The sequence below is a fragment of the Coregonus lavaretus genome (genome assembly GCF_964263955.1).
Source record: "Coregonus lavaretus genome assembly, contig: HAP1_SCAFFOLD_276, whole genome shotgun sequence".
NCBI classification, from domain to species: domain Eukaryota; kingdom Metazoa; phylum Chordata; class Actinopteri; order Salmoniformes; family Salmonidae; genus Coregonus; species Coregonus lavaretus.
In genome coordinates, this window is record NW_028157844.1 from 368,944 (window position 1) to 392,943 (window position 24,000).

Below are 24,000 nucleotides of genomic sequence, written 5' to 3' on the forward strand. Positions count from 1 at the left end.
CAAGTAATTTAAAAGGGATCGTTCACTTTATTTTTTAAAGTTAGTGACATTGCTAAATTACCAGCTAGCAAACCATAAAACCCTTCGCATTTACTGTCACTTTTAGCAAGTAACAAATACGATAATACTTTTTTTTACAAACTAAAAAATACTATCCCTTTAAGAGGAACTCAAGTCAGAAATAAGGAGGAAGGAGTAATGCTTGTGATTTATTCAACAGAAATCATTTGGTCCCCTCAACATGAATGAAACAGTTACAGCAACGTCTTGTATGTGTATGGTGAGGTGAAGGGGTAACGGGGAGAACGATTGAATACGTCAGTGAAACAAATACAGAACAGAAAAATTATCACAAAGGATAACCTTGATGACGAGCACTGGAGGGGGTGCGTTTCATGGGAGTACAACAGAAATACTGTAAGAGAAGTGCAACAAACATTGACAGACATGGTAGTATCTAAAATAGCACCCTATTCCCTATATAGTGCACTACTTTTAACCAGAGTCCATATAAAGTAGTGCACTATATAGGGAATAGGGTGCTGTTTCGGACGCACCCCATTACATACTCACTGCGAGATACAATTGAATCGCACTATAGTGGAGTCCGATACAAATTAACCAACAATGACAAAACCTTGTAAAACTATTTTTTCACCTCAGAAATGAACAAACCCACAATAAAACTCCTTTTACAAGAACCAAAACTATGCAAAGGTGCATACGGAGTACTTTACCAGCACATGTTGCTTTTTACTGATGTAAGCACACTTAAGAGAATTGTACCTCTTATTTTAACTCTGCCTTCTGAGATAGTGGACACTGTAGCACTTGGGAGTTAGTTCTAATGTAAAACGCAGTTATATCGTCTTGAGGCCAAACTAAAAAGTCTAATTTAAGTTTTGGTGCACAATTTTAAGGCAACTTTTGTGCCGATTGTCCCTTCGTTAAAGAGAGAAATAAGATTCTGCCCATTGTTCAAACTGGGTCTAACACTTTCGGAAGATTCTGAGCCTTTAAGCCTTGCTATCCCTCAGCTCTGGGAAAGCCAACTCCTTTACTGAGTGAGCCATGTAATTAGAAACAGGAAGGAAGTCTTGGGCTTCAAAACACAAAAGATCTAGTAAATAACGAGGAGAATCAAATTAGATGCTCATTTGAAACAGTCAAGAAAAACACTAACAGGACAGGAATCTGAGCAGCTATAGCTATATTGGCTCTTGGCAAGGAGATCAATATCATGGACTCCAGCCCAATTTCTCTGTGGTCTTCAACTGCATCTCCAACACATACAGTAACACTGACAGAAGGAAGCCATTTTGGATCAAAGGAGATGGACATCATGGGCTCTGGCCCAATTCTATGGTATTTTCTGCATCTCCAACACAGTAGCACAAGAGAGGAAACTGCATCTATTCAACATCCGTTCATGGGGATGCTGTTTTTCCTTACATCAAGCCATGCCTTCTACTTTCCAAACCATGCTTGTAGGTAGGAACTCAATGTCATAACTTGGTGTTGGATGGTACAATCAGCACTCTCACCAAAAAGTAGGATAGGCACAAAAAAAATAATCTATAGACAATCACAAGTAAAAAATCTTATGTAAAGACAGAGATGGGGTATGGTATGTCTCCAGTCAATTCAGTAGCCGTCCCTTACTAAGTGCCATGGCAGATACAAGCCATTGTAAGAGCCAGGCGTTGTCCAGAGCCGCATGAGGGCCTCTGTCCATTTGATCCTATCGGGGGCCTCCAGGGGCCCCTCTTGCTGTTTCACGTGCAGCTGGAGCACATAAGTGCCCATCTCTTCTTTGCACTTTTACTAAAAACACCAAGTCTATCTCATTGTTTTGTTTTAAAAATCAAAACGAGGGAGCTCTTCTCAGCTCCTCTACTCAAACAGCGCAGACGACACTGAAAACGTAGACAAAAAAGGTTGAACAAAAACAACTTTGGCTGTTTCCACAGTAACCAGGAGTGAGGTTGGGTGATGTAAACAATACCTCATATATGGTTTATGCGGAAACTACAACTAATCCCTTTCTTTAAAAATGCAGTTCACTAACAGTCTGATTTCTGACCTAGTAGGTTTACACCATGCATAAAAATATAGTTTTTTTTATGCACAACATGCATATTACACACCACCTATAAGTTATTCAAGTGTAAACCGCACTCTGACATAATCTCTAAAAATGCAAATCAGAAATAATTTCTACTTAGCTTCCGGCAGCAAACAGGGTCACCATATCTCTGTTCACGCTGCCTTCAAGCTCTTTAACACTTGGTCCAAGTAGTCAGGGTCTCTACTTCTGCCTAAATAACGGCCCAAGGCAGACTGGCCCTCAACCTCGCCAAGAGCTCGTTCAAAACTCATCACTGAGGAATCAGAATTCCTCCTCTTTCCCGCTATCCTACACGTTGGAGACAGCGCTGATTGCAACACCCCATTGAAAACACACAGATACAAGCTTAGATCGATTTGACTGAGGCCAGACTGTCGTCAAAGTTACTTTGATGCTATTTTGGCAGTTTGTTCACTCCTGCCGTCGACTCGATACTTGACTGAAAAACTGATGAGAAACTGAAAACACCAGCCATACAGGCTCCTACTTTATGAAATAACATAGTCAAGGGGAACGATGTCTGAGGACTCTTAACACTAGAGTGTGAACTGAACACAATGCTAAACATTGCCCAAGAGAAGAGTTAAAAGAATGAGATGGGCATGGTTACTCAATAACGATAACGGTCAATACTACCCTCCAAAGCTGCCTCAATGGCAAGGATCAAATCTATTTTTTTAACTTTTAGCTGTATGATGAAGTGCATTTGTCCGATGACAGAATGCAATGGGGACAACACAGCGGTGAGGGCAGTAGACACGTTACGGTTCCATTGTTGAAACATAGCAAGGCAGTATCAAAATAATGACGTTTCTCTACATATTTATATAGCTTTCTCTCAGAGGTTCCCTGACTTTGCAATAATTAACATTATATAAAATCCCTGTATAAGTTACAATTCTTAAACAAGTTACTGTATTAAATATCTGAGGGGTTTCGAGTTCAGGTAAGGGTCTTCAGTGGTAAAACAGGCATCTTTTGCGATTTGCAGTGTAAACTCGTGGCTACAGTGTCAACTAACTCAGTATTTGTTGTTGCAGTATTGTCCAAAGTGGGGCAGTTTTTTTTCCCACTTTCAGAGAATCATGTTTCCAAACAGTTTATCCATAGTATATCATTCATATCTACCACAAAGCCTTTCTGGACATGCATTAATCCGACAGAAATTACACGGCTTTGAAAAATTAATGGCTGTTGCAGAAATAACTGCAACAAGAAAACTCATGGCTTTGTGAAGAAACACCACATCAACATGATGATTGAGTTTGAAAAGATAAGGAGAAAAGGCAATGAAAGGAAATAATGTCACAGATTGTTGCAAGAAGAGGGGAAATGACTAAAAACAAAATCATTATTTTTGGGGCTATTTACAATTTAGCCGATCAACTCTTCATTTTCGAGTTGTGTGTGATGAGTGTGTGTGTGTGTGTGTGTGTGTGTGTGTGTGCATGTTCCAGCGTGTGATTGTCAGTGTGTGTCTTAGGGTGCAGCTGTAAAAGAGAAGTTAGCTGCCAGCTTGACTTTATTGCGAGGAGCCCTCTTGCTGGGGCTGTTTTCAACAGACGCCATTTTGCGGGTCATACTCTGTGGAGGCTTGGTTGTCGTGGAAACCACAACAACAACGTTGTGGTTATTGTCAGTTAGTGGTTCTTTAGGCTTGGATATGTCACAGACAGCAGAAGCTGCTGCTAATGCTTCCGCCTCAGGTTTATCACGCTCTGAAAAACACAAATGGCAACACACATCGAGGTCAGTCCAAGGGAAGATGTCGGTTGTGTGTATAGCACAGCATGATGAGTAAGCTTGTCTGAGACCTGAAGATAATGCCTAGGCGGGCTAACAGTCTTATCGCACAAAGAAGACCTAGGTTTGAACCGCGGTTGATCACGTGATCAGCTCACCTGCTGGTGATGGTGTCTGCTGGAAGCGGATGAGGTCAGCCTGTTGGAGGAGGACGGGGTCAGGGTGCAGCTGGGGAGAGGGCAGACAGGAGGGTAATGGGTCACACAGCAGGTCCACTGGAGTCAGACACAGCAGCTCTGTCTCCACCCCACCAACACCTGAGAAGAGAGGGGGGGAAGTAGGAGAGAGGTAGTCATCGCTACTTACAGTTTCTACTTCAAATGTATAAAACAACCGTTAAAAAGCCTAAAAAACACCTACAAGGAAAAAAGAAGAACATCAAAACCTTGGGAATAGTGCTTATGACTCCAGTTAGTTACCTGGGCTGTGAGTTCCAGACTCTGTGTTGCTACAGGGGCTGTCTCTCTGGCTGGTCCCATCCTCATGCTCCTCTGAGGCTGCAGGGCTGGCTCCAGTGGCTCGTGCTGCTGAGGAGAACCAACCAAACCCCAGACCATGATTACACTCTTTCCACTACAGAGTAAACACTGTACCTTCAAAACACTACCATTTCTGTTCCTATCATACAAGCAAAACACCATGACTTCTGTTCCCATTACATGTTCAACTTGCCTCATATTGAAGGATCATACTACATAATCATGAGATTAACTGATAACAATCCCTTTATTTTTATATATATTTTAAATACTTTAACACTTATTTTTCTTAACTTTATTGTTGGTTAAGGGCTTGTAAGTAAGCATTTCACACCTGTTGTATTCGGCGCATGTGACAAACCAAATTTGATTTTGATTCCCATATGTTAATACTAAATGCAGGTAAGGCTAAAGCCATTTGTTTTCACAGTTCCTGCTGCCAGACAGTCAGGCTGATTTGTCTTTACCTTTCATATCGTTCTTCAAAACGATAATCCTCTTGTGGCCGTGCCCTTTGATCCACACTACCTGTTCACAGGCAGAAACAAAATCCCATTTAATTACCACAAACCCCATCCATCCGTCACTACAGTCTGCTGTGGGGCTAATGCTGTACACAGTGCAGGGACAGAAGGCGACTAACCACATTGACTACATCTGCTGCTTTGACCGTGATATCCCAGTGCAGGTCCATATGCTGAAGAACTCTTAGATGCACGCATTATCAATTCCCATCTTATCATAACAAGTCTGTGTATTTCCAACATATTGTTTAACTAGTTGTTTCTTGTCTTGTATATCAGCTTTGAATTTGAGAAAAGCACTTAAAGTTTGGCCTAATTTTGTACCTGTGGTATGCCGTTGAGCAGGTCGTCTATGCTGCCGTAACCGTAGGAGCGAGGTTGGAGGCTGCATCCGGTGAACTTGGCGTAGGCCCCGGGGAATTCCGTTAGGAAGATCTGGTGGTAGTGGTAGGTGTGGAGCAGGGCACGCACGCCACGGGCAAACTGGTACAGACGGGTAAGTCGAACTCTCTCCTCGCCACGCTCGCCTTCTTCCTCACCCTTACCGTAGAACAGCTAGGAGGGGGGAGAGAGAAGGGAAGTTATGAAAAACAGTCTAGACCAGGGGAGGGCAAACTTTGTGGCTTGAGATTTTTTTTGCCACAGATTTTGTGGGCCAGAAAAAGGGCAGTTATTTGAAAATGTATAGGTCCATTATCATTTCTATCTAGTTTTAGGGGTTCAAGAGTTGCCTGGAGGTTATTTTTACCCACGGGTCGTAGTTTTCCCACCCCTGGTCTAGACAAGGCCTACACACATAGATCTAGTGGTCATCATTCCAAATATTCTAACATATAAACCATAGTACTTCATTCAAAAGGATCGTGCAATACATCTCAGGCAATTACAAAACATGACTAACACAATGCTACCCCACTTTAAGACCTTGTGAAAAAGCCATAAAAATGCTTTCCATAGGAATCCATGATCCTGCATTCTTCAAATCAGACAAATAGGCTGTCGAGCAAAAAGGATCCAGTCTATAGAACTAGAATAAACATTAGTATAGTATGATAGCTCTATGGTCCAGTCCACCTACCACCACCAGGTAAGGCAGGCTCTTCAGCAGCTCGCTGAGGGAGAGGAAGCCGTATTCACAGGGGTTGAGCTGTACCCCATGTACAGAATGATACAGTAGACTCAAGCCCTCCACGCTGACAGAGCCGTCTTCTTCGTACTGCCCCAGGCCCATCAGCAGGGACAGCAGCTGGCACGTTAACGAGCGCAGAGACTTCCTGTTGATCAGCTGGACCTCGCGGCCGTTAGCACCGTCCACCACCTGAGGAGAAGATCAATCAGATGTATTTATAAAAGCCCTTTATACTGCAGCAGTTATCACAACGTGCCAGGACAGTTGGAGGTGAGAGATGAGCCATTGTATTCAGAAAACATGGCTGAATCTGGAATTGACAGCTCATTTCCAATATAAAGACGACATTTGAATGCACCAATTTGTGTTGAATGCACCAATTTGCAAGTCGCTCTGGATAAGAGCGTCTGCTAAATGATTTAAATGTAAATTTCAATGCACCACTAAGGGGCCTGCATGCTCAAACCTTCATGACATTTTGCCTCACTAAAGCCACTTCAGTGACATGAATTCATAAACAAATACTTGTGACTCATCCTTAGGGGCCAAAATAATGTTCGCTTGTTTACACAAGGACGTGTGTAGCACAGGATGTTCTTGTTTAGTACAACAGCCTACTATAGATGTATTTGACTGAACTGACTAGAAACTCTTAACCATACCTTGACGACGTGGCAGAGGTTGACGAGCAGGGCGGGCAAGGAGGAGACGTCGTAGTCCTGGAGCCTCAGGCCGTAGCCAAAGGTCTTGCTGTACTCAGACAGCAGTTGGGCAGCAGGCAGGCTGGAGTCTCTCTGGGAACGGAGCATCTTGACCAGCTGGGCAGCCAGGGCCTTCACACGCTCTACCTCTGTTAGGGTCAGCACCTTCTCCTCTCCACAGTCCAACACCTGGGGAGAGAGGGAGGTTACATAACAAAATGACTATGTAAATAAGTCACTCTACTCTAGGAATAATGTTATTTACACTGCAAAATAAATGGCCTATTGGGACAGAAATGAGATGCACACCAATTGAGGATCATCGGACATTATCAATGGTTTCTCCTGCAGCACTCTGAAGCCTACAAACACAAAAAAAAAACACATTCCTCCTTGGACAGAGAATCACTTTGTCCTCCACCCACCATGAGTACGTCGGGGATGGCCTCGAAGAGCTCGACGAGCTTGGTGAAGCCATAGTATGCGAGTTTGCACTGGCGTCCGAAGTGGTGGTGGTAGGTAGGGATGAACTTGGAGAAGGCCATGCGACAGTGGGGCTGGTGACGCAGCAGGTCCACCACCTCCTTACCAAACTGCTTGGTCCGCTCCATCTCATCTGATGTACGATCTGAGGGGAAGGAGACAAAGGAGGGCAGGAGTTAAACAGGACGTTTTTTAAAAATGTATACTATATATTATTATTTTTTTAAGTCAGACATTCTCTCCGCTGGATGGTGTCTCCCTGTTGCAACTTGTAATAAACCACATGTATTTTTGATTGACTCCTTTTAGTTCACCTGGTAATTCCTATTACAGTTTTTTAAATGTATTTAGCATTTAAAGATTATACAGACAAACAGGTAGAGGGAAAAACACAACCTGATCCCCAACCACATCAACCCCATACCAAGTATAACAGGTCTTTTCTGATTTGATTGAACAGATAGAGAGAGGATGACAGTGGGGAAAGATAGAGGTTGAACAGATAGAGAGAGGATGACAGTGGGGAAAGATAGAGGTTGAACAGATAGAGAGAGGATGACAGTGGGGAAAGATAGAGGTTGAACAGATAGAGAGAGGATGACAGTGGGGAAAGATAGAGGTTGTGTCAAAGGGCAGTAGGCCGGGTTTAAACCTATGCCGACGCCGTAGACGACCACCGACAGAGTCAGGAGATAGTCAGGAGATAGTCAGGCATAACTGCATGTGGAATGCATTACTTTATTCCATGCCCCACATGGCAAGGATATTCTTATCCATCTCCAAGGGAATTCCTGGGTTGAATAAAAGTTAAACATTTTCTCAAAAACAAAAGTGACCAATATTTCACAATTTTCCCCCAGGGATCAAATGTACATCAACTACAGACACAAACAAGCCAACTGTCTGGTCCCAAGTTAAACATATTTTCTAAACAAAGGCTACCAATATTTCACATGTTCCTTCCAAAAGCGGTGTATTTTCCCCAAGGGATCAAATGTACTAGAACGACAGAACAACCCTCTGGTACTTCATCCATTACCCTGATATCAGACCCATTAGGGTTGCACAATTCTTGTAACTTTCCCCAAATTCCAAGGTTTTCCAGAAATCCCATTTGCAACAATAAGCAGGAAATCCAAAATCCAGAATTTTTGGGACGATACCGGAATGTTGCAACCCTAAAACCCATACAGTGAGACCTCATCTCACCTCTCTTGGGTACAGAGATGACAGTGTCCAAGTCCTGGTGTGTGACGGTGATGGTGGTGTCAGGGATCTCAGCTAGCAGGTCCATTAGATCACACATCCCATAGTCCAGCACCCGCCAGTCTCTGGAGAAGCACCTGTAGCAATAGAAACATAGTATGAAAATATCCACACAGCCAATAGGGTGCCACTTGAGAAACAGAAAATACACTTTCAAATGAATTCATATAGCCTAAACACCATCACAAGGAAATACACTTCCAAATAAGCCAATATAAGCTGAATTATCACGAGACAAAACAAGTCCAGATGAATTCATAAAACACTTCAAGCAGTTTGAACAAATAGAACAGATTAGAAAATAATACTTTACTGTTAATCAACAATAGCTGATAGGAATGTGCTTAGCTCTTGGGATAGACAACATGATTTGCTGAGCGAGTGGCGGAGTGGGCAGTTCCTGTGGTAGTACTGACCAATGGTAGGCCTGCATGAAGTCCGTGATTGCCACCTGTTTGCTGGCCTGGAACTTGAGCAGTTTGAGGAGGTCCTGGGTGAATCTCTTCACCTGGGCACGGTGGGTCAGGGTCAGCAGACGCTTGCTGCCCATGCCAAGGATCTGGAGTAGAGAAAAACACAGATTTATTCATGCTTTGTTTACTTCATGGTCGCCACCACTTTGAGAGTGTATGCTAACACTTACTGCTGCAATAATCTATTAGATGTTCTACTAATCGTTTCTGTCAGGGATCTAACCTCTAGGCTGTTGAAGCGTGTAATGAGAAACAAAGTGGACAAGGTTTTGTCAGAAGGGATAGCGGATGGTCTCCCAGTCCCAGTGTTTGAGCTAGGAAGTCACTAAACTAGGAAGATTAAAAGTGATCCATCATGTGTAAATTAATTGAGCTGTGTAACTTCAATCTTTGATTATGTGTGTAATGGAGCGATTGATTAAACTGTGTGTGTGTGTGTGTGTGTGTATGTGTGTATGCAGGCCCTGTGTGTGTGTGTGTGTGTGTGTGTATGTGTGTATGCAGGCCCTGTGTGTGTGTGTGTGTGTGCACAACATACCTGCAGTACGTGTGGCACAGCCTCCAGTAGCTCCAGCAGCTTAGAGTATCCGTAGTCAGACACCCTACACTGCTTGGCATAGTGGTGGTGGTAGGCAGGTATGAACCTGCTGATGGGCATCAGGTTGCAGGGCTGACTCTTCATCAGGTCAATGAGCTCTCTGCTGAACTGGATCAACTGGGGGTTCCCCACTGGGGACTTGCACCGCTGCATCCACAGGTCTACGACACACACACGGCAAGATGTTAATGACTTCTATTCTAATAGTAGTACGGGTGCATTTCTGTCTTGGAGTCTTGGTATCTGTGTCAGCAGCACAGTATCCACCTACTGCAAACTGCAAGAAAGCGGATTTTAGCTCAACATATCCCCGTAATAACTCTTATCGCCTCCCGAGTACCTTCAGGCGTCTTTGAGGATGGTCTTATGCGATAGGGGTTTCCATTTTTTATGAATAAAGGGTTTCAATTCTGTAGGTTTGTATTGCTTTTATGAACCCCTGGGCATTCCTCTGCGAGTCTAAATAAAGGTTTTCAATGTAATTCTCTGAGGGTTAGGGCTGTGAGTCAGGTCAGCACCTGTGTTGGATGCGGGCGGCTTGTTGTGGATCCACTTGATGACCTTGAAGCCGTTCTGAGCAGTGACGATGTTAACGCCTGGTATACAAGTGATGAGGTGCTCCAGGGGGACGCTCCCCTCCTCCTCCCCCTCCTCAGACACCGTCAGGGGGCCCAACTCTGATGCATAGCACTCTGAGAAACTGAGTCACAGGAGAGCAAAATGAATATTCATGAAACACAAAACACTATATCTAGTAACAATTACAGAGTTATACAAATTGTACTCCATTTGTATGAAATGGGTTCTAGAAATATTGATTAGATTAATTAAAAGGCCTTTCCCATAAAGTTCAGTAGGATTTCAACGCAGATCTCTCCAACACCATTTATTGAATTCAACTTTATTAAGCATCCACTGTCAGTTAATCTATCCAGGCAGAGACAGGGTTGGTTACCTGAGCAGAGGCAGGGTTCCCTCATGGGACTGCAGCAGACAGTGGACCTGGGAGGCCAGGGTCTTCAGAGACACCACCACAAAAGGAATCTTATAGGAGTCTGGGTCAAAGTCTGCCTCACTACAGCGGGGACAGAGAGATCGAGGTCATATGAAACATTTGTCCAAATGAGTCCTGTAAGACGACTTAAATGGCTAAGAGAAGTGGTGCGAGGGAGTGTGTGTGTGTGTGTGGGTCTTTCTGTCTATCCCTACCTGAAGTTCTGCTGTGTGTAGTGGTGCCTACAGACAGGCTCGTGGTACTCCAACTGTTCAAACACCACAGGACTACCATTAGCCGAGGACCCCTCCTGGGACTGAGACGACCCCAGAGGGCTCTGCCTGGCCTGGCTACTGGGGAGGAGACACACCAGCCTGCCTCCACCCTGCTCCCGCACCGCCACCACCTCTGGTAGTCTGTATAGGTCACTCACCACCAGCTTACGACCAAACCTAGGGGGGGAGAGGAGGGGTGGAGATGAATTAATAAAGTACATTTACATAGCCTTTATTTAGGCTGCGTTTACACAGGCAGCCCTATTCTGATCTTTGTTCCACTGATTGGTCTTTTGACAATCAGATATGATCTGATGTGAAAATATTTGATTTGATTGGTCAAAAGACCAATTAGTGAAAAAAGATCAGGGCCCGTTCTCCCAAAAGAATCTTAAGGATAAGTTAATCGTTAGAACCATAGGATCCCATAGTTCTAACGATGAACTTAGCATTAAGATGCTTTTGGGGAAAAGTGTAAACGCAGCCACAGTACTTAACATTGCATGGGGCTAACTCCTACAGAGGTGGAGGGAGGTTGAGTGATGAAGAGGAGAAGCAACACGACTCACTTTTTCTCATAGATTTCAGTGAACTTGAAAAGGGGAAGACAGCTGGCTGGTGCATCCTGGAGAATCTGGAAGATTTCAGAGCTGTAGAAAGAGAGGAAACATTTTCATACCATCCGAATCCATCTCAAACGAAGTACAAATCATATTTTGGCGACGTTTAAAAGGATGGTGATGTTCCCCGATCTAAGACATGAAACTGCCAAATTATGTGACAAGTATGGGAGAGAGTGCTACCTCAATGTTAGAGGAGCTGTACTGTGCATACCTGAGCATGGCTAGTGACTTGTTGCTGGCCCCGGTGATGAGGGAGACGTGGATGCGTTTGCCTCCTATCTTGTAGCGGTGCAGGCTGCTCACAGCACTGATGGCCTGCTGTAGGGAGCCCATCTGGACTGTGGCCTTCAGCTGGTAGTCTGTGTGAGGACTCAGCTCCACGCCTTTAACCTGGAGACACACACATTCACTTATCATGTAGTCTACTGTCTGAAAATGACGCACAAGCAATTTGACCTCATTATGACAGTGAAATCCCATCGCCTTCCTCAATGACATTTCAATAGAGCAGGGGCTCTTAAACCTTTTCAGCTCAAGGGACCCCAAGGGGTGCACATTTTGGTTTTTGCCCTAGCACTACACAGCTGATTCAAATGATCATAAAGCTTTGATCATTTGAATCAACTTTGTTGCCTTAGGGCAAAAAACAAAAAGTGCACCCCTTGGGGTCCCGAGGACCGAGTTTGGGAAACGCTGGCATAGAGTGCAGTCTACCATGTAAATACTACACAGAGCACTTTTGGCACAAGCACACACAGCCATGTCAGAAAATGACATAGCAATAGGTTGAATCAATACAATCACAATAAACCAAGAAAGTCAAATAAAATGACAGTAAAACACATTCCTGACCTCACCATCTTGCAATTTACCATCAAATGGGAGACAGATTAAAGCTCTATACATCTACAGGGCATTCGGAAATTATTCAGACCCCTTGACTTTTTCCACATTTTGTTACGTTACAGCCTTATTCTAAAATGGATTAAATTAAAAAATTTCCTCATCGATCTACCCCATAAAAACTGGTTTAGAATTGTTTGCAAATGTATTAAAAATTAAAAACTGAAATACCTTATTTACATAAGTAGTATTCAGACCCTTTGCTATGAGACTCGAAATTGAGCTCAGATGCATCCTGTTTCCATTGATCCTCCTTGAGATGTTTCTACAACTTGATTGGAGTCCACCTGTGGTAAATTCAATTGATTGGACCGGATTTGGAAAGGCACACACCTGTCGATATGAGGTCCCACAGTTGACAGTGCATGTCAGAGCAAAAACCAAGCCATGAGGTCGAAGGAATTGTCTGTAGAGCACCGAGACAGGATTGTGTCGAGGCACAGATCTGGGGAACATTTCTGCAGCATTGAAGGTCCCCAAGAACACAGTGGCCTCCATCATTCTTAAATGGAAGAAGTTTGGAGCCACCAAGACTCTTCCTAGAGCTGGCCGCCCGGCCAAACTTAGCAATTGGGGGAGAAGGGCATTAGTCAGGGAGGTGACCAAGAACCCAATGGTCACTCTGACAGAGCTCCAGACTTCCTCTATGGAGATGGGAGAACCTTCCAGAAGGACAACCATCTCCGCAGCACAATCAATCAGGCCTTTATGGTAGTGGCCAGACGGAAGCCACTCCTCTGTAAAAAGGCACATGACAACCCGCTTGGAGTTTGCCAAAAGGACTCAGACCATGAGAAACAAGATTCTCTGGTCTGATGAAATCAACTATTTGGCCTGAATGCCGAGCGTCACGTCTGGAGGAAACGTGGCACCACCCCTATGGTGAAGCATGGTGGCGGCAGCGTCATGCTGTGGGGATGTTTTTCAGCGGCAGGGACTGTGAGACTAGTTAGGATCGAGGGAAAGATGAACGGAGCAAAGCACAGAGAGATTCTTGATGAAAACCTGCTCAGGACCTCAGACTGGGGCGACGGTTCACCTTCCAACAGGACAACGACCCTAAGCATACAGCAAAGACAACGCAGGAGTGGCTTCGGGACAAGTCTCTGAATGTCCTTGAGTGGCCCAGCCAAAGCACGGACTTGAACCCGATCGAACATCTCTGGAGAGACCTGAAAATAGCTGTGCAGCGACATTCCGCATCCAACCTGACAGAGCTTGAGCATCTGCAGATAAGAATGAGAAACTCCCCAAATACAGGTGTGCCAAGACTGTAGCATCATACCAAAGAAGACTCAAGGCTGTAATCGCTGCCAAAGGTGCTTCAACAAAGTACTGAGTAAAGGGTCTGAAAACGTATGCAAATGTGCTATTTTTTTGTATATATATATATATATATATATATATATATATATATATATATATATATATATATATAAAAAACTATAAATTAGCAAAGATTTATAAAAACCTGCATTTGGTTTGTCATTATGGGGTATTGTGTGTATAGGACTCACCCGTCCGTGTCTGGAGAAGGCGTCGTGCAGGCTCTGCTGCAGCTCCTTACGGGACATCCTGTAGTCCAAGTTGGCCACCTGTAAGTCTGCCCCGTCCGAGAAGGGCTCCGAGGCCTGGGGGCCCTCAGGCAGACAGGGGCTGCTGCTGCCCCGGGGAGGAGGGCCCATCAGGGGGGACGAGCGGCTCGACATGCAGGGGGACCCACTCCTGGAGCAGAGAGAGAGGAGTTGAATGGGTTGGCAGCACCATAGGCAGGTATAGATTGAAATGTCATGCCCAAATCATCACAAAATGTCAGATATTTGTGTAGCTCAATGAGGTTACTTTAAGAGGATTCATGCAGGAAATTTAAAACTAATTTGGGGGATATTCACTTGCATTGTTTTTTTGGACAAAAAGGCTCAAGTTAAAACCAAGGCATGGATTGCAGTGTCGGCTTGTCTAAAGACTGCTTTCAAGGGTAAGGAAACAAACAGGACATTTTGTAGTGTGATGGTCTCACCGTGAGGACCAGGAGCCTTGGGAGAGGCCCTGTGGCTCGGAGAGCACCAGGGGGCTGAAGGTCTTGTGCAGGGTCAGCTTGCTGAAGGCAGAGGGGGTGCTGACCTGGAACTCTCCATGACGCTCAGAGTCAGATGCACTGCGGGGGCTGGAGAGGTCCCTCCTGATGGGGGAGAGGACGTTAACTATTCAAGTTGAAAGATTATGGCATACTCAGCTCTCTGAAAACAACAACTGCATGCAAGTTTTATACATGGCCTCAGCTCCAGTAGTTTGAGCACAAACCACCTCATTTAGAAACAACAGCTGCTAATTAATTCCTACATCCGTCTACGATGACCCCTCTACGACAAGCATACTTTTTGCAGGCCATTTTACAATATTGAAGGTAAAACACATACAAGTCTGCGGGAACCAACTGTGATGGAACCATCACACAATTAGTACATTTGTTCTTTATTCATTTAGTCTGAAAGGGGCCCTGGCGTCCATAGCGTACCTCCTGCCGCGGAACATGGACTCTCCTATGAGGCCGGCCTTGATGGGGTGCTGCTGGGACGGCCCCTCTCCGTTACTGTGGGGGGAGGAGGAGTTGCGCTGGCCTTTCTCCAGGGGGAAGCCCCGGCCTTTCTCCAGGGGGAAGCCCCCAATCTTGGGCTTGGTCTCCAGTCCACCTAGCTCCTGCACCAGGGGGACAACCAAAGTGTTACTGGATATGTAGTGGTGACTGTATTAGAATGGCCATCAGCTTGGCAGAATGGATGTGTAGTGGAAGAGGCTAAAAGGAAATTGGAAATGATAGAGCTGAGAGGAAGTGGTCCTTGAGAATGGTGGTGATTGTTAAAGCTATTTATTAATTAGAGCTATACGTTCCCCCCCCCCCCCCCCCCCCACTGTTGTTAGTATTATTCAACCTCTTGTATCGTCATAACTCTGACATTACTATCACCATTCTCCAGTCTTCCCCTCAGCTCTATTGTCGGGTGGAGAAAAAGCACCGTCCAGCAGAATAAAAGAGCAGAGATCAAAGTAACAGATCAAAAGCATAGAAGAGAAAGACCATAGTTACAGACTCAGTTACGGCCGGCAGGACAGGCAGGGATTACAAACAGAAGCAGGAGACGAGGCATTGGATAGAGTAAAGATATGAGAGGGAGAGATATGCTATCATTAGATGAAACATTGATCGAGGCATTAGTTGACGCATTGAAAGAAAAGGATCAGCCAGACATTACATGAAGCATGGGACAAAGTGTTAGATGCCACACATTGCTTAAAACATTACATGAAACATTGAACGAAGCACAGAAACAGACCAGGCATTAAGCTACATGAAGCATGGGATGAAGCATGACTACAGTCTAAAAACCCACAGGTTAGCGCAGGCAGAGTGGAGGACATGGACAGGGTTAGGGGAAGATGGGGGCAGGCGGCACTCAGGGGGGGGTGGCAGGAGGCTGCTGACCTGAGGAAGGGTTCTGGCTTGGGGGGAACCGGGGTAAGGTGTCCCCCCGCTCCCCCTCCTGGGGCTGTAGGGCCTCTCAGGCACCGGAACGGGGAGTGAGGCCTCTCTCTGACACTCACGCCTCGCACGCCTGTTCCTCCTAGGGGAGTGCAGCTTCTCCAGGGGCAGGAAGGAAAAAGAGGAGGAGGGAAGAGGTTGAACTGGAAGCGAAGGTGGAGGAGTTTCAGATGAGGGGGGTGGTGGGGTGGGGTCGTTCCCCTCCTCAGCGGACGGGGCGGTGAAGGAGAGGGTGATGCGCCGGCCGAACACGTCCTCGTTCTCCATGCGCTTGCGGGCGCGCTCCGCCGCTTCCTGCGAGCCGAAGCGGAGGACGGCGGTGCCGGTGGCCATGGAGACGCCCAGCACCTTGCCGCCGCAGTTGTCCGAGAGGCGGCGCAGGCGGTTGCCCACGCTCTTGCCGTCGCAGCCCGGCGGCAGGTTGTACACATAGAGCAGGTTGAAACCAAACTGGTGGGGGGAGGAGAGGAGGGAAAGAGAGAAGAGGGGACCACTCTGGGTTTGTGTTTTTGAATATTATTTGGAAATGTGTTTTGAAACGACAAGAGGTTTGCAGGGTCAGGGTCTTGTGATTGTGTTTCATAGCATAACACTACTAAAGATCACACTGTAGAATGAGGGAAGATACAGGTACCAAAGAGGTCTAGAACCATTGGAAGAGTAAAGGGAAGATTTCTGATCACTCAGAAGTAATTCTCTGAGCAACCAGTCAGAGTATCGTACATTTATTGAAAGTTAACTTCTGCCATTTCGCAATATGGATTACATATATCAATCAAGCATCTCTGAAGCCTACCTGTGATTTGTCAGCCTGTCTGGGCGGCAGGTCGGCTACCATCTCTTCAAAGGCCACCTGGCGGTTGGCGTGCTGTAGCAGGGCATCCGACGTCTGACCGCTCTTATGGACCAGGATCACCTGGAAACCATGGCGATGCCGGAGGTCGCTCAGCTCGCTGGCAAAGTTCACGTCGGCTGCGAAACGGATTCGGGGTTAACTACACAGGTATGGAGTGGACGAACCAACGAAATTAAAGAAAAAACATTTTTTAAATCCATAAATGTTAAATGAGCATACGCACAGGAGACTAGCACCACAGTAGCAGGGGCAGTGTGTGTTTCTGCAAAGCGCCGCAGGCTCTGACGAAGCTTGTCGTCCGCAGCGTTCTTGGCGGTAGCGTTAATGTGCGCTACCGTTACCTGGAAAAAATGGGACCAGAAGACTATCAGACATTGCTCATATAGGTAGAATCAGAGACTGAAGAATACAGAGGAACACTTTACCAGCTCAGGGAATCAGATCACACACAGGTTACCTGGCAGTTGTTGAGCTCCTGGATGACGGCCTTGTTCTCCTTGCTGATGTCACAGACGCAGATGAACTCCGCCTCTCTGTGGCCCTGGAAGAAGTGGCTGCGGAGGCGCTGGACCACGGCCGCAGCAGAGCGACCACTGGGAACGCAGCAGTTCTCTATGTCCCAGAAAACACCCACCGGAGGGATGTTCTCAGGACCTTCTGGAGAACCTGCGGGGAACAAAAACACCAAACGTGTTCAGAAATTGAGTGAAACAGGGAGGTACTACTGTCCTGTACGTCTCTTTTTGAGGAGATTGTTGGTACGGTGTGCCCTTCTGAACACGACTCGCATCATTACAGTGATACTTACCATACTTCGTTGCAGATTTGCCCAGGCTGGAACCCAGCAGTAGCAGGCCGTCGGAGGAGGTCCCACAGCCGTTACACATGGGGATGGGTACTGGGGCCGACTGGGCCGGGGGCAGAGGAATGTTAGGCCACAACTTGTCTGCAGGCTGAACACGTGGAAAGAACAAATTATCATTCTGTAGTCAGACAAAACAACTAATGTCTTCAAATGCTGTAATATTATACAGTCAGGGATGGGCAAAGTAATTTCTAAATGATGGGCAAATTACACTAATTGTAACATCGTCGTATTGTAACTAAGTACTGCCCATTCCTGTATACAAGTTACACCCAATAGAAGACAGTGCCAGCACAGTGAACAAAGAGAATTCCACCAACCTTCGTCAAACAATCCCGGCAGTAGTGCGCCCCCGTGCGACAAACCGTGCGTTCAAGATTGAAGTGCATAGCATTAGAAGAACAGATATGTCCCGAGGTGGGGATGTGGGGGTCACTGTGTGCTGCCGATGATCTCTGGACCCCCACAGTGGCAGAGTTGTAATCACCACAGGGGTAATACCCAGCGGGAGTACCCAGGCTACAAGTCCCATGGGGGGTAGAGAGGGGGGCGGAGGGGGTAATGAATTTAGACTCAATGTAGGGTAAAGGGATTGAGGGGTAAGAGTGGAGAGGTCTGAGTAGGCCTCCTGTACAACATGAGCATGGGAGGTGGGAGTGAGGCTGAGAGGGTAGGGGCTGGGAGGTGGTGGCTACAGAGGAGGGGAGTAGCGTGGCTCTAGCATCCCCTCCACCACCAAGGCTGGGGAAGTGCGGGTGTGAGTTGAGGGTGGTTGGCGTTATTTGACTGGCTCCTAGCCTGCTGATAGAGGCTTCCTGAGAACTTGGAGGGAGGTAGAGGGGGACGCCGCTGCTGACACCGACACCACAACTAACACTGGTGCTACCTCCACCACTAACAACCCCATAACCACCCCGACCTGATGGGTCTACGCTGCAGTGCTCACAGTGAGTGCACACGCTTACTTTGTGACTACCCCCCTGTTGTGGTAGTTGTTGGAGGGAGTCTTGTGGAAGAGGAGGCAGACAAGGAGGGGGCAGAGGGAGGGGGGCGAGAGGGAAGGGCTGGGAGGCAGCGGTATGATGCGGAGGAGGAGGAAGATCTTTCAGCTCCAATACTGGCTTTCTGTTGTCCATGTAATCGTTCTGGGAAAATAAGTTAACACAAACAAAAAGGTTATTTCTAAACTAAAGAAAAACGTTATTTCTCAGCATTATCATTTTATGTTTACTACTTTTTTTTGGCATTTGATTCCTGATTGATATTGTACTGCATTGTTGAGGAGAGTTAGTAAGCATGTCACTGAACAGTGCGCACGTGACCAATAAACTGACCCATCTTTGTACAACTTACACCTTAGCTCTACTACACACGTAGTGTTGCTTTGCCTTCAGCGCCGTGTCAAAGTGACATTCTACCTGATACACAGAGCGCGTTGTTTTGAGAGCGGAGAGGAGTATCTATTTTATTTTCCCCTACTGTACCATATTCACAGATTATGCGCAAGTACAATAGCTTTGGTCCAGTTCTTCGCAGGTACTCATTAAACTGTTGCTAGTGGTTGTATTAAATGATCCTCTAATTACACAAGTTGCAATTTGTTTACATTGTGAGCTAGCGTGTCTGCTGCCTCCAGTTACCACACACTAGGTAATTTTAGATAGACAATGTACAGTGGGGAGAACAAGTATTTGATACACTGTCGATTTTGCAGGTTTTCCTACTTACAAAGCATGTAGAGGTCTGTAATTTTTATCATAGGTACACTTCAACTGTGAGAGACGGAATCTAAAACAAAAATCCAGAAAATCACATTGTATGATTTTTAAGTAATTTATTTGCATTTTATTGCATGACATAAGTATTTGATCACCTACCAACCAGTAAGAATTCCGGCTCTCACAGACCTGTTCGTTTTTCTTTAAGAAGCCCTCCTGTTCTCCACTCATTACCTGTATTGACTGCACCTGTTTGAACTCGTTACCTGTATAAAAGACACCTGTCCACACACTCAATCAAACAGACTCCAACCTCTCCACAATGGCCAAGACCAGAGAGCTGTGTAAGGACATCAGGGAAAAAATTGTAGACCTGCACAAGGCTGGGATGGGCTACAGGACAATAGGCAAGCAGCTTGGTGAGAAGGCAACAACTGTTGGCGCAATTATTAGAAAATGGAAGAAGTTCAAGATGATGGTCAATCACCCTCAGTCTGGGGCTCCATGCAAGATCTCACCTCGTGGGGCATCAATGATCATGAGGAAGGTGAGGGATCAGCCCAGAACTACACGGCAGGACCTGGTCAATGACCTGAAGAGAGCTGGAACCACAGTCTCAAAGAAAACCATTAGTAACACACTACGCCGTCATGGATTAAAATCCTGCAGCGCACGCAAGGTCCCCCTGCTCAAGCCAGCGCATGTCCAGGCCCGTCTGAAGTTTGCCAATGACCATCTGGATGATCCAGAGGAGGAATGGGAGAAGGTCATGTGGTCTGATGAGACAAAAATAGAGCTTTTTGGTCTAAACTCCACTCGCCGTGTTTGGAGGAAGAAGAAGGATGAGTACAACCCCAAGAACACCATCCCAACCGTGAAGCATGGAGGTGGAAACATTATTCTTTAGGGATGCTTTTCTGCAAAGGGGACAGGACGACTGCACCGTATTGAGGGGAGGATGGATGGGGCCATGTATCGCGAGATCTTGGCCAACAACCTCCTTCCCTCAGTAAGAGCATTGAAGATGGGTCTTCCAGCATGACAACGACCCGAAACACACAGCCAGGGCAACTAAGGAGTGGCTCCGTAAGAAGCATCTCAAGGTCCTGGAGTGGCCTAGCCAGTCTCCAGACCTGAACCCAATAGAAAATCTTTGGAGGGAGCTGAAAGTCCGTATTGCCCAGCGACAGCCCCGAAACCTGAAGGATCTGGAGAAGGTCTGTATGGAGGAGTGGGCCAAAATCCCTGCTGCAGTGTGTGCAAACCTGGTCAAGACCTACAGGAAACGTATGATCTCTGTAATTGCAAACAAAGGTTTCTGTACCAAATATTAAGTTCTGCTTTTCTGATGTATCAAATACTTATGTCATGCAATAAAATGCAAATTAATTACTTAAAAATCATACAATGTGATTTTCTGGATTTTTGTTTTAGATTCGGTCTTTCACAGTGGAAGTGTACCTATGATAAAAATTACAGACCTCTACATGCTTTGTAAGTAGGAAAACCTGCAAAATCGGCAGTGTATCAAATACTTGTTCTCCCCACTGTACATAGTTATGACAAAAATGCTACATTTCACTATTATATGCTAGTTACCCAAATCGTCTTTTTTTTTTACGACTTCACTCTCCACAATTCACACACTCCTTCCCATCAAAGCTTCACATGAATTGCTCTCTCCATGTTGAAATCAGTATCTTCAATATGTCTACCCCTAATAATACGATCGATTAGAGCTGGAAACCCAAAATTGAACCCGACCACTTATTGTGGACATTTTGCTGATATCGTTCATTACCCCATAGGGACCTACTAGAGAAATTTGAAATGAAATAAGTTTGCTTATGTGGGGTATTGTTAATGGGACAATTGATAGCTACAACATTTAAAGTAGTAGTAGTTAAGGCTAATTTAGAAAATGGTGCGCATACATTTTATAAATGTATCGTACAATGTATCGTTATAGTGACAATTCAGTCAATTTATCGACTGATGGGGGTTTTGTATTTCATACCTATCACAGAACGTAAACTATCGTTGGTCTCTGGCTACAATTATGTCAATACTTAACTGAAGCAGAATGTAATGGTCTCTTGGTCTGAGATGTTACATACTTGTTTGTCCGTGTTGTAACTTGGGGTGTTTTTCTGCCCGTAGGTGGAGAAGCAGTCTGTGAGTTTCCAGAGCCGGGACGAGGCCTCTTTCTCGGGATGACTGAGCCATGGGAAGGGCCTAGAACTGCATATGGATCTCTCCTTTCCCAGTCCTTCCATCGTACAACCTAGCAAAGCCTTTCACCATTCTTTCATCATATCTCTTCTTTCTCATGCTTCCCTAAGATAGAGAAAAGAGGAAGCCCTTTGCTTGAAATGTTTCCAAGTTGGTCTTCATAAGTTTCCACTGGCTGCAATAGGGTAGCTAACGTTACCTAGCTAGCTACCGCCACAGAATTTTAAACCTACCCCCACAGGGCTCTACAGAGCTACCATTTTGGGGGCATATGCTCCTAAATATTTAGCTGTGCTGCCTGGAACTATAATTTGGGAGCACAGTGCCCCTAAAAAAAAGAGAAGAATCCAGGTAATAATTGTTGTAATGATTTCTTCGCTGTCCCACAGCTGCAGTAGTATGCTAATGTTGTGGCACAGACAGAAAGGAAAAGGTAGCTTCTTCAGGAGATGAGCTTCAAAAGTAGCTAAGATTCATATATTTACATTTTTGTCATTTAGCACACACTCTTATCCAGAGCGGTTTATAGGAGAAATTAGCATTAAGTGCTCAAGGGCACATCGACAGATTTTTCACCTAGTCGGCTCGGGGATTCGAACCAGCGACCTTTCGGTTACTGTCCCAACACTTAACCACTAGGCTACCTGCCACCTTTATATAAGCCCACTGAAGGCTGTTGTCTAAGTCTCAAAACTCATCTTGATTTATTCAATTACAATAAACTCTGTATTTTTGCTGGCAATTCTTATCATTAAAAGGGGCAATCTGCAGCTACTACAACCATTTTTGGACATATATATCTATAAATTATAAACCCATTGATTCCTGAAGAGTATAACTTAAATGCCCCATGAGCTCAGCTCAACTGTCATACCCCATCAGATGCCAAAATATAACCTTGTTTATCCAATGTTTTTAAACAAAGTAAATGTAAACAAACACTGTATAGCCTCAACCATGGTTAAAACTGTAATTTTATATCATGATGGTCTGTCCTTGCATCCATACCTCTGTCTATGAATTTGAGTGTGGTTACATTTCCCACAGACCAATCGCTCAACCTTTTACCGAAACAGTGGCAGGAATGTGTTATCGTTTCAACTGCGGATTGCCGCTTTAATACCTCAAATATGTTTCTGAGTGTGCTTTAGGAGCACGTGTAGAAAATGTCAACGCAGAGCCCTTGCACCATGCAAATTGTGAACTGCAGAGTTTAGCCAATTAAACTCAACTCCACGATTTAAATCGTGGATTTGAGTTGGCTATGCAGAGTTGTGACATACTAGTCTGGCTTTATTGTTTAGTTATAAACAAGTAATTAAAAACTAAATGCGTGTTCCTGTTTGCTATGTCCATGACCAACTGCCCTCTTGTAATACACTGGTTCATTTTAGTGGTGAAACTGAGAAACGAGGACAGTACCTAGCTAAGCTAACATGACTGTTTGCGTAAGCCAATCTGTAATTGGTTAGCAGCTAACCAGAGTTAGTTAGCTACATCATGGTTTCGCTTGAAAGTAGCTAACCTTACAAAAACGAAACCATTTTGCGGCCTAACACAAATGACAGAGCTTCTTCTCTAAACCCATTGTGGCAATTCCTCATATCATTACGTTGACAAATGACAGGCATTCTCTCCAAGAAGAGTGGTTAGCTAGCCTAGCTTGGTTAGCTAGCCAGCTAATGCTACCTGCCGATCGTTTGTTGAGAGATAGCACATGCTACGTACTGCTTAGTAGCAAATACAAGTGCTAACATCATGCTATGTCAGCTAACAGTTAACGTGCTATGTGCATACATTTGAATGGGGTATTTATTTAGATAACTGGTTATTTCTTACCTGACTGGCGGGCGTGCTAGCTAGCTAGCTGACTTCCTTTCTTCTCATATCCCTCCGAAGACTTGTTTTGCATTTTCTGTCTACCTAGCAACCAGACGTTTTTTCTAACATACATTTGCCATAAACGATCCCACCACTGTCGCAATTGCACACAAAGCCCCCGAATAGTTTCAAGTGTCCTTGCCACTGAGTTTATATAATTGCTAGCTGGTTATCAAATTCCTAAAAACGAAACTTACCATAATTATAACAATATGCGGATCAAATTTGTAGCCATTTTAATGTAAAATAACAACTAATTAACCTGTAATTGAATAAATCCAATGCACATGTTCTCTCTGTTCTGGAACGTCTGTCAATTTAAAATCGTGAAATGTTCCCACTCTTCTAGTGGGAAATTGGTTTAGCAAATCTAAACCTTTGTTTGTGTCCACACAGTTTATTTACTACATAACTCACATTGAATTTCTTATAACTTGTAACGGTGCACCATATGACTAATAAAGTGAACCCCGTTGTCCACAGCCACAGTCTTCCAGGAAATATAACTTGATTGGTTGAAATGCCTGC

The 24,000-nt window shown here is 45.0% G+C and overlaps 1 protein-coding gene across 1 annotated transcript; it reads right to left on the bottom strand.

The window, feature by feature from the left end:
* Positions 1-190: 190 nt before the first annotated feature.
* On the bottom strand, positions 191-23,613 carry LOC311124838 (meiosis regulator and mRNA stability factor 1-like). The gene is made up of 27 exons (XM_084198943.1): positions 23,431-23,613; positions 21,477-21,696; positions 17,962-18,786; positions 17,585-17,729; positions 17,234-17,442; positions 17,000-17,117; positions 16,717-16,892; positions 15,864-16,370; positions 14,898-15,079; positions 14,400-14,561; positions 13,897-14,104; positions 11,688-11,866; positions 11,423-11,503; positions 10,794-11,030; positions 10,540-10,659; positions 10,103-10,284; positions 9,525-9,745; positions 8,930-9,072; positions 8,457-8,590; positions 7,190-7,392; positions 6,726-6,953; positions 6,013-6,252; positions 5,259-5,489; positions 4,878-4,938; positions 4,351-4,458; positions 4,030-4,188; positions 191-3,846 (listed from the first exon to the last, which is right to left on the bottom strand). Exons 2-27 carry the CDS (start codon positions 21,633-21,635, stop codon positions 3,608-3,610), a joined length of 5,457 nt encoding a protein of 1,818 aa, XP_084055069.1. The 5' UTR covers positions 21,636-21,696; positions 23,431-23,613; the 3' UTR covers positions 191-3,607.
* Positions 23,614-24,000: the final 387 nt, after the last annotated feature.